Source organism: Carassius carassius, chromosome 6, assembly GCF_963082965.1.
Source record: "Carassius carassius chromosome 6, fCarCar2.1, whole genome shotgun sequence".
In the NCBI taxonomy this organism is placed as follows: Eukaryota; Metazoa; Chordata; class Actinopteri; order Cypriniformes; family Cyprinidae; genus Carassius; species Carassius carassius.
This window is the reverse complement of record NC_081760.1, coordinates 34,692,063-34,704,352: the sequence shown is the minus strand read 5'-3', so window position 1 is coordinate 34,704,352 and position 12,290 is coordinate 34,692,063. Positions and strand designations below refer to the sequence as shown.

The 12,290-nt window shown below is 38.7% G+C and overlaps 1 protein-coding gene, 1 long non-coding RNA gene and 1 pseudogene across 4 annotated transcripts in view; 1 reads left to right on the top strand and 2 right to left on the bottom strand.

Annotated features, from left to right (window-relative positions):
• The first annotated feature begins 1,651 nt into the window (after window positions 1–1,651).
• Window positions 1,652–7,028, top strand: LOC132142724 (ESF1 homolog; annotated as a pseudogene).
• Window positions 7,029–8,004: 976 nt separating this feature from the next.
• Window positions 8,005–9,650, bottom strand: LOC132142723 (uncharacterized). Its single transcript, XR_009434102.1, has 2 exons — window positions 9,534–9,650; window positions 8,005–9,447 (listed from the first exon to the last, which is right to left on the bottom strand). It is a non-coding gene; the product is annotated as an uncharacterized LOC132142723 (long non-coding RNA).
• A 138-nt stretch (window positions 9,651–9,788) lies between these two features.
• Window positions 9,789–12,290, bottom strand: part of LOC132142722 (BTB/POZ domain-containing protein 3-like) — a 285,051-nt gene continuing 282,549 nt past the window's right edge. For 2 of the 3 annotated variants that reach the window (XM_059552811.1, XM_059552812.1), the window contains exons 2-5: window positions 12,056–12,264; window positions 11,854–11,944; window positions 11,508–11,626; window positions 9,789–11,388 (exon numbers count right to left, since the gene is read on the bottom strand). In XM_059552811.1, the coding sequence (XP_059408794.1) occupies window positions 10,353–11,388; window positions 11,508–11,626; window positions 11,854–11,944; window positions 12,056–12,201 (1,392 nt within the window). In that variant the 5' untranslated portion in view covers window positions 12,202–12,264 and the 3' untranslated portion in view covers window positions 9,789–10,352. The remainder of the gene's footprint in view (window positions 11,389–11,507; window positions 11,627–11,853; window positions 11,945–12,055; window positions 12,265–12,290) is intronic. The other variant, XM_059552813.1, reaches the window with a different exon arrangement.

The following is a 12,290-nucleotide window of genomic DNA, read 5'->3' as shown; positions in this document are numbered from 1 at the left end:
GCATAGAAAAGATCTAGCCTATACATACATTGGCATTAAAGTAAATTTACTGAACCTAAACATAGGAGCCTGATAAAAATGATCATTTAAGAAGAAAATTTCAGATGGTGCTTAGGCTTTTGCAATTGAACTCTTCATTTATTATTTTTATTTGTAAGTTTAATTATATTTCCAGCTAAAAACTCATGAATTAAACTAAATAATAGCCTCAACTCAGTGTTTGGTATCTTTTATAGTTTTTATTCGTATTTTGAATTAGTTTATATTTTTATGTTTCCATTTCCACTGGACTTCAAGTTTTTAGTAATTGTGTTTTGTCATTTTTATTTTTGTATTATTTTTAAAGATATATTTCACATTCTTTTTATTAATTTTATTTCAGCTTTCGTTTATTTTATTTTAAGAAACAAGAAACATAAAATATACACAGAATGTCAAAAGTAAAATGGAAGACGCTCGTGTCTAGTGTGCTTTTTATACCTTTTTTAATGAAGAAATCTAATTCAACACAAAACAAACAAATGAATCAGAGCATGGAACATGTGGGGCAATACAGAGGAAATAAGAAAAAAAAATACAAAAATAACATATAATTTACTTTAAACCCGTTCAATAATCGAGATGTCTTCAGAGCTTTTTTATTAAGAGCCTTTTTGAAGGGATGGCAATAAGTAACGTTAGATCAGAAGCAAATATTTGGCAGCTATGTTTAAATTTAAGGAATCAAGCTTTGTGTAAATGGTACTTACCCATCATACACATATATTTCAAGACATAATCTAACTGCTTTCTGTCAGAAATATCAGAATAGAAACGAACTGTACCAACACTTCCGTGTCTAGTGTGTTTTGAGAAAAAGAGGGCGTGGCTTCCAAGTGGTAACGGAAGTAGTGAAGCATCACGGGAAAACACGTGTGGAGTGCATTGACATATAATAATTTTATTATTATGTCTATGGTGGAGTGGACCTGTGCTACACATAAAATAAATAGACACAGCGACCCCATTGGAACTCAATTGAGACAAGTGAAGCCCGTTTTTAGCTATTTTTAGCACTTCCGTATCTGACGCGCAGACTCAAACTAAGCTTGATGACGTCAGCAACCTGTCTGACAGATGTAAATCTTCTACATCGCACGAAACCCCAGTAAGTCGGGTTTTTTTATTACTATGCAGTCAGTTTTGTACTGAATTCTTGGATTTTTCGTAAAGTGCAGTGTTGTGTTGTAAATGAACGACATGCTCAGTGTTTTGGTTCTGTGTCATTACAGTCTGTACAATGTGTGCTGTGTGAATCACAGACAGACGCTGTAAACACATACATTCAAAAAGAGCTTGCATACAGCCAGATGACAAGTATACATTCTAAACTTTAATCTGACCGCATGCACCGTTATCTAACATTATAAAGTGTGCAAAAAAGCCCCACTTTACTAAATTTTTTTCACAATTTATCATATTTTGTTTCACTACTGTTTTCTATACAGATGGAAACTTGAGCCGAGTTATTTTGGGTTATCTGCGTATAAAATATGCATTTACAACTATCTGATGTAATTCTAGGTAAGTGCTTTCATGTGTACTTGAGATGAACCTCTTCTGTTTTTCCCTGCAGGTTCATGCTTTCATCTAGCTCTCCCTAATAATCACCATGACCTCCAAAAACACAACGACCGCTTCTCTAAGGTCCAGAAGGACCCTCGCTTCTGGGAGATGCCCAGCAGAGAACGCAAAGTCAAAATCGACAAGCACTTCAAGTCCATGTTTCACGACAAACGCTTTAAACTGAAGTATACAGTCGATAAACGCGGCCGACCCGTCAACCAGACGTCCACCGAGGACCTCAAGCGCTTCTACAATCGCTCCGACTCCGAACAGTCAGACGAAGAGGAGGAGAACGAGAAGCCCAAGGAAGAAAAGCAAGTGAAAAAGGCTGATGAGGAACCTCAAGTTGAGGATGAAGAGGAGAGCGATGAATCTGAAGAGGAGGAAGAAGCCGAGAAGATCCCGAAGCCGAAAGAAGCGAAGAAAACGAAAGAGCTGCTGGTAAAGGGAGTGGGAGTTTTTGAAGAAGGTACTGCATTGACTTTCTTTAATATTCATTATTAATCTGAGTTATGTAAATCTGATTGTTTCGTCTTGATATGGATCTTCTGAAAACTATACTATTGGTGTTTGTTATTTATGGCTTGATACTGTTTGTATTGGTTTTATCAGATGAGGAATCTGGCGTTGATGAGGATGAGGAAGATGATGGTGAGGAAGAGGAGTCTGATGAAGATGAGGGTGAAGAGGCTGATGAAGATGACGAGAGCGAGTGTGGTGAGGACAGCGACAGTGGACCCGATCTGGCCCGAGGGAAGGGTAACATTGAGACCAGCTCTGATGAAGATGATGAAGATGACGATGACAAGCTGGAGGACTATCTTCGTTGTGAGGAAGATGAGATTGAGCATGACTGAGGAGAGATGTGGAAAGATGCTCCACGCAGTGATAACGTGAGATTCATCCCAATGCTTTATTAATCATAACCTGCCATCCAAAAGTTCGGGGTCTGTCAGATTTGTAAATGTGGAAAGACATCTCTTCTGTTCACCAAAGCTGTGATTATTTGATAAAAACTTAGGTATATTGTGAAATATTATTACAATTAAAAATAACTGTTTTCTGTTTGAATATATTTTCAAATGTAATTCATTCTTGTGTCGCGAAGCTGAATTTTCAGCATCATTACTCCAAAACGTTTTTTTTTTTTAATTATTGTTATCAATGTTGATAACATTTTTTGCTGTTCAATATTTTTTGTGGAAACAGTAATACTTTCAGGATTCTTTGATGATTAGAAAAAAAAATCACTTGTTTGAAATAGAAATCTTTTGTAACATTGTAAGTTCATTTGCGTTCACTTTTGATCAGTTGAATGCTGAATAAAAGTATTAATTTCTTTAAAAAAAAAAAAATCTCTTACTGACCCCAAACATATATTTTGTTATATAAAATATATTTAATATAGTAATTTCTATTATAATGATTACAGCCATTATGATTTTTTGCATTTTGACATTATTTTAATGACTTTTTTTTTTGTGTAATGCAGTTAAGATATTTACTTTTGTATTTAAAAAGTATTTAAATATCACACTAGTGTATGTTGCTGTGTTTAGTCTTCCCGGCGGTTGGCGGTTTGTAACATGAACTGGGACAGACTGAAAGCTAAAGATCTTCTGGCTCTCTTCAGTTCCTTCAAGCCCAAAGGAGGCGTGGTGCTGTCCGTGACGGTAACTGTTCCATCACTTCCTGCACTTTCCTCCACACTCATTTCTGTTCTGTGAGATGTCAGTCCTGACCCCGCGAGTCTGAATTGTTGTCATGCATTCGTCAGATCTATCCGTCTGAGTTTGGGAAGGAGAGGATGAGTGCAGAACAGACTCAGGGTCCGCAGGAGCTCAGCGGCCTCCCGGAGAAACCTGACGCCGACACAGAAGAGCAAAGGTACTGGACGCAGTCGTCATCATGACTCTTATTAGGGTTGGGCCAGCGAGGACAATCCCAGAATGCTTTGCAAATAAACTCAGTGAAGAAAATCCGTTCTAGATGGCCAATGTTTATTTAAAACATTCTTCTTATTCATTCAATCCTAAAAAGAAATCCAGTCTAATTTAAGTTTTTCTCAATGCTGTGTATTTTTATGATTACAAGAGGAGTGTATGCGGTTTTGCGTGATACATTGATAGCTAAAAAGGTGATGTGATATGTTTTTTTTTCTTATTGTTGAAAGAAATGAATACTTTTATTAAGCAAGGAAGCAGGAAATTGTTCAAAACTGACTGTTGAAGTGAAAAGTTTTCAACATTGATAATAAGAAATGTTTCTTGAGCATCAAATCATCATATTAAAGTGATTTCTGAAGGATCATGTGAAACTGAAGACTGGAGGAATTATCCTGAAAACTCAGCTTTGATATCACAGGAATAAATTGCATTTTAAAATATATTTAAATAGAAAACTGTAATAATATTCCACAATATTGCTGTTTTCACTGTGTTTTTGATCAAATAAATGCAACCTATAGTGTATATCACTGTTATCTCAATATGTTTCAGTCGTTTGACGATACGTATTGTCTTCTGTTTTTATATTCACTCTGGATGAATCGATTTTTTCAGTCAGCCAGATGTCTCCCATGTGTTTTCAGGATCTACCGAGAGAAGGTGCGTGACTATTAGTTCAAGCGTCTGAGGTATTTCTACGCCGTGGTGGAGTGTGACTCCGTCGAAACGGCAACAAAGATTTACGAGGAGTGTGACGGCTATGAGTACGAGAGCAGCTGCTCGATGATCGACCTGCGGTGAGAGCCTCACAGTCACAGAGAGATTCCCTCAAAACTGAAACCATCAAGGACGTCAAACAGATTTCTAAGAACCTGCCACTTGTGTACTATTAAAAGATCTCATGTTTGTGGCTCTGGGTGTTTCGTAGGTTCATCCCTGAAGACGTGACGTTTGACGACGAGCCGAAAGACCGAGCCACTGATGTGGATTACAGTTCCTACAAGCCCAAACTCTTCACATCGACGGCCACCACCACAGCCAAGGTCTGTCACGCCGAGTCCTGCATCAAACCTGAGCTGCTGACTCACTCTACTGTAATGTGTGTGCTGTCATTAGGTGGAGCTGACGTGGGATGAAACGGATCACGATCGGGTCACGGCTCTCTGCAGGAAGTTCAATAAGGACGACCTGTTGGACATGGACTTCAAGGCTTACCTGGCCTCCTCCAGTGAGGAAGAAGAGGATGAGGAAGAGGCAGAAGAACCGATAGACAGTTAGTGAGGACTGAATCTCACTGATCAACATTATTCTGAACAGTCACTGCTACATTATGTTGTTGTGTTGACTTGTTCTCTCAGCTGAGAAGCCCGCTGAGCCTCTTCCTGAGGAGACAAAGGGCAGTAAAGGGAAGAAGAGCGCAGAGCAGATCGCTAAATACAGAGAACTACTGAAGAGCCTTCAGGACAAGGACAAGGAGAAAGATGACAGCATGGATATGGAAGTCACATGGGTACCAGGTATCAGAGTTTTTAATAAATTTATATATATATATATACATATATATATACAATTTTATTTTCAAAGATTGTCATACAGGTTAAGACAACAGTTAAATTTTTCATTATGACTGAATATATATATATATATATATATATATATATATATATATATATATATAAACAAATGATGATAATAATAATAATAATAATACATTAACTCAACAGTAACTCAGTAACCTTAAAAAAAAAAAAATAAAAAAAAAAATTCAGTATCGAGTATATAATATTGAGTATCCTCAAATATGAATCTTTTTATATATATTTTTTAATTATAATTAAAAATAATATTATATATTAAATAATAAGAATATAAAATTTATTTTTATTCTGTAAATATATTCAACATAGAATAAAAATAAATATAAAATAATATTCAGTAATACATTGCATATAAAAATATATACATATACATAACAATACATATATAAAAGATTCTATACATATGAAAATATAAAGTTTTATATTTAATATTATTTTATACTATATTATTAAAATAATAATAACCCGCTTATTCAGTAAATATAATAATAAAAAAAAAAAAATATATATACACACATGTTACATTTTTACCATATATTTAATAAAATATTTGTATTTTATTTAGAAGTAATATATATTGTATTAATAATATATATTATAATATAGTATAATATATATATATATAATATAATATATAATATATTATAATAATATATATATATATATAGGCACTTGTGTACTGTATATTCATTTCATTGTTTTGTTTAGGACTGAAGGAAACAACTGAGAAGCTTGTGAAGAAGAAAATGGAGGGCAAAGATCAGCTGACTCCGTGGGAGCAGTACCTGCAGAAGAGAAAGGAGAAAAAGAAAGAGAAGAGGAAAGGAAAGAAGGTAAATGTGTCACTGAGGAAAGAATCATGTAGTTTCTCCTTCATTTCTGTTCCTCTGACTCACATATGCTCTTTTGTCTTGTGCAGGAAGCGCTGGAGGCGGAGCCTGAGATCAGTGATGATGAACTTCCTGCTGATGTTGACTTTAATGACCCTTTCTTCAAAGAGGAGCTCGGCTCGACAGGTTGGTGACGAGTTTGCACTTGATTCCCCTCATGCCTTCTTCTTTTCAACATGAGAAAGATTCTCAAAGTCCTTCAGGAAGTATGGCATTGTTGGTGCTCTCTCTGCATGTTCTCTGTAGCAGCCCTGAAAAACAAAAAGAAGAAGAAGAACAGCAAGAAGGATGAGGAGAGGACACCAGAAGAGCTGGAGAGACAGAGGGTATGTTCCTCTGATGCTCATGAATGTGTGTTTGTGTGTAATGCATCATGGGTAACGGCGGTGTCGTGGCGTCTAGGCTGAGATGGAGCTGCTGATGAACGACGATGAAGACGACAAGCACAAGCAATTCAACTACGACAAGATCGTAGAGCAGCAGAACCTGAGCAAGAAGAAGAGGAAGAAGCTCCTGAAGAGCAACACGCCACTGGAGGAGGACGACTTCCAGGTCAGAGTCCCAAAATATCACCTTCACAGATTTAGTGACTTTTGAATCACTGAATCAGAGATTTGAATCAATTCCCTGAAGAACTGAATCAAATTTATTTGACTCTTACCCCATTTCTGCTGTTTTTCTCCAGGTGGACGTTCAAGACCCGCGTTTCCAGGCTGTGTTCACGTCCCATCTTTACAACCTGGACCCATCCGACCCGGCCTACAAGAAGACCAAAGCAACGCAGAGCATCTTAGAGGAGAAACAAAGACGCAGAGAGGAGCGCCAGCACAGTCAGGAGGAGGCGCTGAAGAGCAAAGCCTCGCAGGAGACGCCATCGTCCTCCACTCAAGTCATAGACCCCAGTTTATCACTGCTTATCAAATCCATCAAGAACAAAACTGAACAGTTTCAAGCACGCAAGAAACAAAAGACAAAATGACTCTGATAATAAGTGAAGTGGATTCATTGCTGGTTTGTGCTTGGAGACAAAATGAGAAGTTTTTGATTAATAAATATCATACTTTCTCCTAGTTCAAAAATGTTAGAACTTGTCTGCTTCAGACTTTTGTAATTGACCTGCCAGTTTTGGATGAAAACATCAAGAGTTTGTTTCCAAAATCTCATTGCACTCGTGTTACTCGATGAAATCACAGATCAGTGCTTCCCGAACCTATCCTCCAGGAACCCAAGCTCCCTGATCTAACACACCTGATTCATCTCATTAGAAGAGACTGCAAGAGCTGAATTTGAGCCGCTGTATTCTGAGGGTTTAAGGAAACTTTCCAGTGCAAGTTAAATTCATTAGATATTACTTGTACTTTTGTAAGTTAAATGTGAAGTGCGGCTCATTTAATTGGTGCAGAGCTGAGCATGTGTACATCTTAAAATGCTATTTTGAGTCTAAAGTATGTTATTCGTGCAGATCATTCAAGTTTTCAAAATTGATCGAGAGGAGGTGGGTTTGCAAGGAGTCACTTGTAATGAAATGAGAACAATGTTTTGTTAAAAAACATCATAGTATTTCTTTATTTTAAAGCCCATTAATATTACTTATTATTATTAATACTTAGTAGTAAGTTTAAGTTGAATTGTGTTTTTTTTTGTGTGTTTGTGTAGATATATAAAAATATAATTGAGTTTGAGACTCCTAGTCAAAAGTAAATATTTTATTTGGCTTGTTTTCATTTAAAGTTGTTGTTTGCTGCTTACATTTTGATCCCATTTAGAACATTAAGAATACGCAACAAACACATGGATATGTACAGTGAAACCATAAGCAGTCAATCACAATAAAAAGTTTGAACTTCAACATAGAGAAGCGAAATAAAGTCTTGTAGAATATAATTTCAAATATGAGCTGCGGCAAAAACAGGTTTCTGTTGATTTAGATTTATTGTCACTATAATAATGAAAAACAGACACGTGTAAGATAGAGTTAATGTTCTCTTTATTCATGTTGACAAACGCAGCTCACACATTCAAGTCTGTTGGCACTTTCAAATACAACTGTAAAACAACGAATGAATGAAACCTCTTACACTTCCAGTTCCAGTGAATATGACCAGTGCTCAGAGCATGTAAAGACATCTCAATTCATGGTCCAGGAACAAAGTGTACATGTAAGATCCTCATCACGTCAGTAAACCCAATCCAGAAAAGGCACAAATAACAGATTTTAGCCGAGTAATGTCAACAACAGGGTTTGATTTGACTGAATAAAGAGGAACTCCAGATCACAAGTATTTCAGAAGTAAAACCAATGGAATGAAATGATACTCGATTGTGCCACAGTGTTACAAAAACAGCTACTTTACGAGGAATAGTGCATTTAAGGTTTGACATCGACTGAAAGAGCTCGGGTGCTGTGTTGTGTTTCGGGTTATCACATATATTTTATCACCACAGTATCATTTGTTCAGTTTCTGAAGCAAATGCAAACGGTGCTCGACCTTGCCGCCATGCTGCTAAACTGTTATGGATGATTGACAGGGCGTTGGTGTCTAAGGTGTTCTGGTCTCTTACTGCTTTAGTAAACAACCCACATTTCTATGATATTCTGCTCTCTATGTGGCTCAGGTCCCTCCTTCGGTATCTATGGGATTTTTTTGCCCATTTTTTTAGCAAAATTCCCAAGTCTGGTTGTTTGGAAAAGTGACAGAACTCCTTGAGTTTTGCCCCAAACCTCAAAACTTTGAAGCAATAGCTCCCTCTCCTCATCTTTCCTCTCAAAGTCTTTGTAAAACCCCTCTTGACTTCATCCCACTCACATACAATGTCGTGTTGCACCAAAATGTTATAAAATATAGGATGACATGGATAGTGAGTAGAGAAAATAAGTTTTTACCGAAACGCTTCAGGACAAATTGTGCTTCACGTTTTGAGTAAAAAAAGTATACAAATACTTTAGAGTTCAGCAAAATACAGTTTCATTACGATACGACACACAAGGCAATAAAATATGATTCTGTAGATTAAATCAAGTGTGTGGCTTCACAAATTAGCTTTCAGGATAATAAATCATCTTCCTCAAAACCCGTCTGCTGTTATTTAGCTTAATAAGTGTCAGTCAGGAGGAAACGTGAACCTCGCGTGACCTTTAACCCGACAGGAGACCAACGCTTCATGAGGATTTATGTTATTTGTGCTGAAGCTTTTAAGTTACACTTTTATCTTTAGTATTATTGTCATTTTCAAGAAAGATCTATCCAGCTAAATAAGTGAATCATAATCTCTGCGCTTAACAACATATACATCACACAAAAATAAAGATGAGTTCATTTACTCAACCTCATGTCATCTAATTCACCCTTGTCCAAGTGAGCCGAAGTCGTATGGAAATTTATGTCATTATTAATTATAAATCATTGACTGCAATCTACTTTGCATACTGATTTTAACTTGCCATAACATCTAGCTGTGATAACCAACTGCCTTTGCTTTCATCAACATCAAACATGGCAAAAGTGTCTAGAAACCACAAGTTTTGAATATGTGCAACTGGAAAATGAAACTTGAGAGCCTCAACTAATCAATAACAACAAAAAAGTTTGGGGTTGGTTAACTTTTTTTGCTCACAGAGGCTGCGTTTATTTCTAAACACGGTAAAAACAGTAATATAGTGAAATATTATTACAATTTTAGAGAACCGTTTTCGATTTAAATATATTTGAAGATGTAATCTGTTCCTTTGATGCAAAGCTGAATTTTCTGCATCAATACTGTCTAATGATCCTTCAGAAATCACTCTTATATGATGATTTGCTGCTCAAGAAACATTTCTGATTATGATCAATGTTGAAAACAGCTGTGCTGCTTATTGTTATTAATTATTGCTTATTAAACTGGATTCTTTGATGAATAGAAAGTTCAAAAAAACAGCATTTATTTGAAATAGAAAACTTTAGTAACATCATAATGTCTTTACTGTCACTTCTAATCCATTTAATTGGTTCTTGCTGAATAAAAGTATTAACTTTAGCACAGTAAAGTGTATTTCATGGTGTTTAAATTACAGCTATCAAGTTTAATCGACCACTTTAAGAATTCGAAGTCTGAAATTTGACGTTGCACAGAAGGCATATTGGTTTGGAAGACAATGAGGCTGAGTATAACCGAACTTCATTTTCAGGTGCACCAACATTAATATAGTCTCTATGGATTGTCAGTAATCTCTAATAATCTTTTTTGCAGCCTTTGTGCAAAATCTGAGCAGCACTTCATTAAGGAACAAGAAGATTGGGTTCTGATTAATCAGTGCTGAACGGGACGCTCTCTTAAGCATAAAATATGAGTTCAGGGATCTGCCCCCCCTGCACACCCGTCCCGTTGGTGCTGTCCGAGGAGCACTGGAACTGGAAGGTCACCTTCCCACACTGGACCTCCGTCATGCCCTCCTGGCCAAAATAGCTCAACTCGTTCCCGTCCAGAACCACACTGGCCGTGTAGAAGGTGTCGGGTTCGATCTGCACTGGGTGCTCGAAGAAGACGGGGAAGGTTTTGCTGGAGCCGTCGGAGAAGTAGTTGATGATGGCGACGCCGAGCGTCACGCTGCCTTGGCGCTTCAGCTCGATCTTGGCCTGGTACTCGGCCGAGCCGCAGCTGGAGCCATACAGCCCAAACCCGGCGATGAAGACGCGCTTGTCCACGGCGAACTGGATGCTGTCGCAGCGGCCGCGGTATCGCCACTGATTGCTGCGGTACGCGCAGGACTGAAAGCGGTGGCACCACTGCGGCGTTAACCCTTTACGTGGCTTGCAGACGAACTTGAGCTCCGGTTTCTTGGCCGCTGTGTACCACAGGAAGATATCGTTGGTTTCGTTGAGCGTCAGCACGCCGGACTGCGCAACACCGTTGGCGAAATCATCGAGCGCCATCGCTGGGATCCGTATCAGGTAGATGTTCTTTCCTAAAACAAGCCGTTTGTTCTCGATGGTGGGCTGGAGCTCCTGTCGTTGACACTCGGCCTCGGCCCAGCTCAACGCTGCCTCCAGCACCACCATCTCTTTGGCGTTGAGCGTCTCGCGCCGCAGGATGCTCTCCAGAGTCTGAGCGTCGATGTCGCACAATCCTTCGGAGTGGAGCGCGAGCTCGGCCTGCGCGTCGATCACCTCCCAGCAGCGCTGCGTAAGGTCGGGCTCCTCGAAAAGGCAGCTCTGAGAGAGCAGGACACAGGCGTTTCGCGCACTCAGGCTGGTCTCCAGGAAGTTGACACAAGCGCGGGCCAAGTGAGGTACGATGTATTTCTTGGCAGCGTACAGCGTGGCGAGGACGCTGTCGGCACACAGGTCAATCTCATCACAGTAGATATACCTGAAAACAGAGTGCAAATCATTGTATAAATTTATATCTTCATGACCCCACAACAGCTGTGTCTTTTAATGAAATAATAGCTTAGTGTCTATCTATACGCTAGAGTCTGAAAAGCGTACTTGAGCATGGCGAGGAATGACGCTGGCTCCACATCAGGGATCCGGATCTCGTCCTTATCTTCAGCCAGCTCTCCATAGAACATGGCATGAAATACAGAACTGCCCACAGCCAGGACGTACTGAAAGACAAAAAGAGACCGGAAGCATCACTCAAGAACATGTCCCGGTTATAATGCACCCCAAACGGAAAAAATAAATCAATTTTGCATTCAAAAAAAAAAAAAGAGGAGTAATCTAATTAAACTACTCTAATATTTAATTTATTTCATTTCTAACTTATTGCATTTACTGGAGTGATTCAATGTCAGTATTTTTTAAACATGGCTGAAGCGTGGTGATTCTGCACCTTGTGTCCCGGGACTCTCTGGGTTCCTCCGGGAGGTCCCACCACAAAATGAATATCAGCCATCAGCTCGTTGTTGAACATGACTGCGTTTCTGCAGAGGACAAATGAGTGAGACCCTTCACATCCAGAGCATCAATGCAACATCACATGACGTCTAAGGCGGCAGCATAACAGAGCAATGCACAAGAGAAGAGTGATTCACCTCTCTCTGATGGAGGGATACAAGCCTTGCCAGTTACATCCCTGGACGGTGTTGTTGTTGTTGCTGAGATTCTGCTGCTGGTACTGTTGAACAGTGCTGGGCGCGACAGTGGACAGTTTTTTGGCAGGAAACAGCTCAGCAGCCATTTTACCAAAACATGTCAATTAATCAGGAGGATAACATGCCAGAGGATCTGGCAACCTGCGAAACTGGAGAGACAAAACACTCCAGGTAT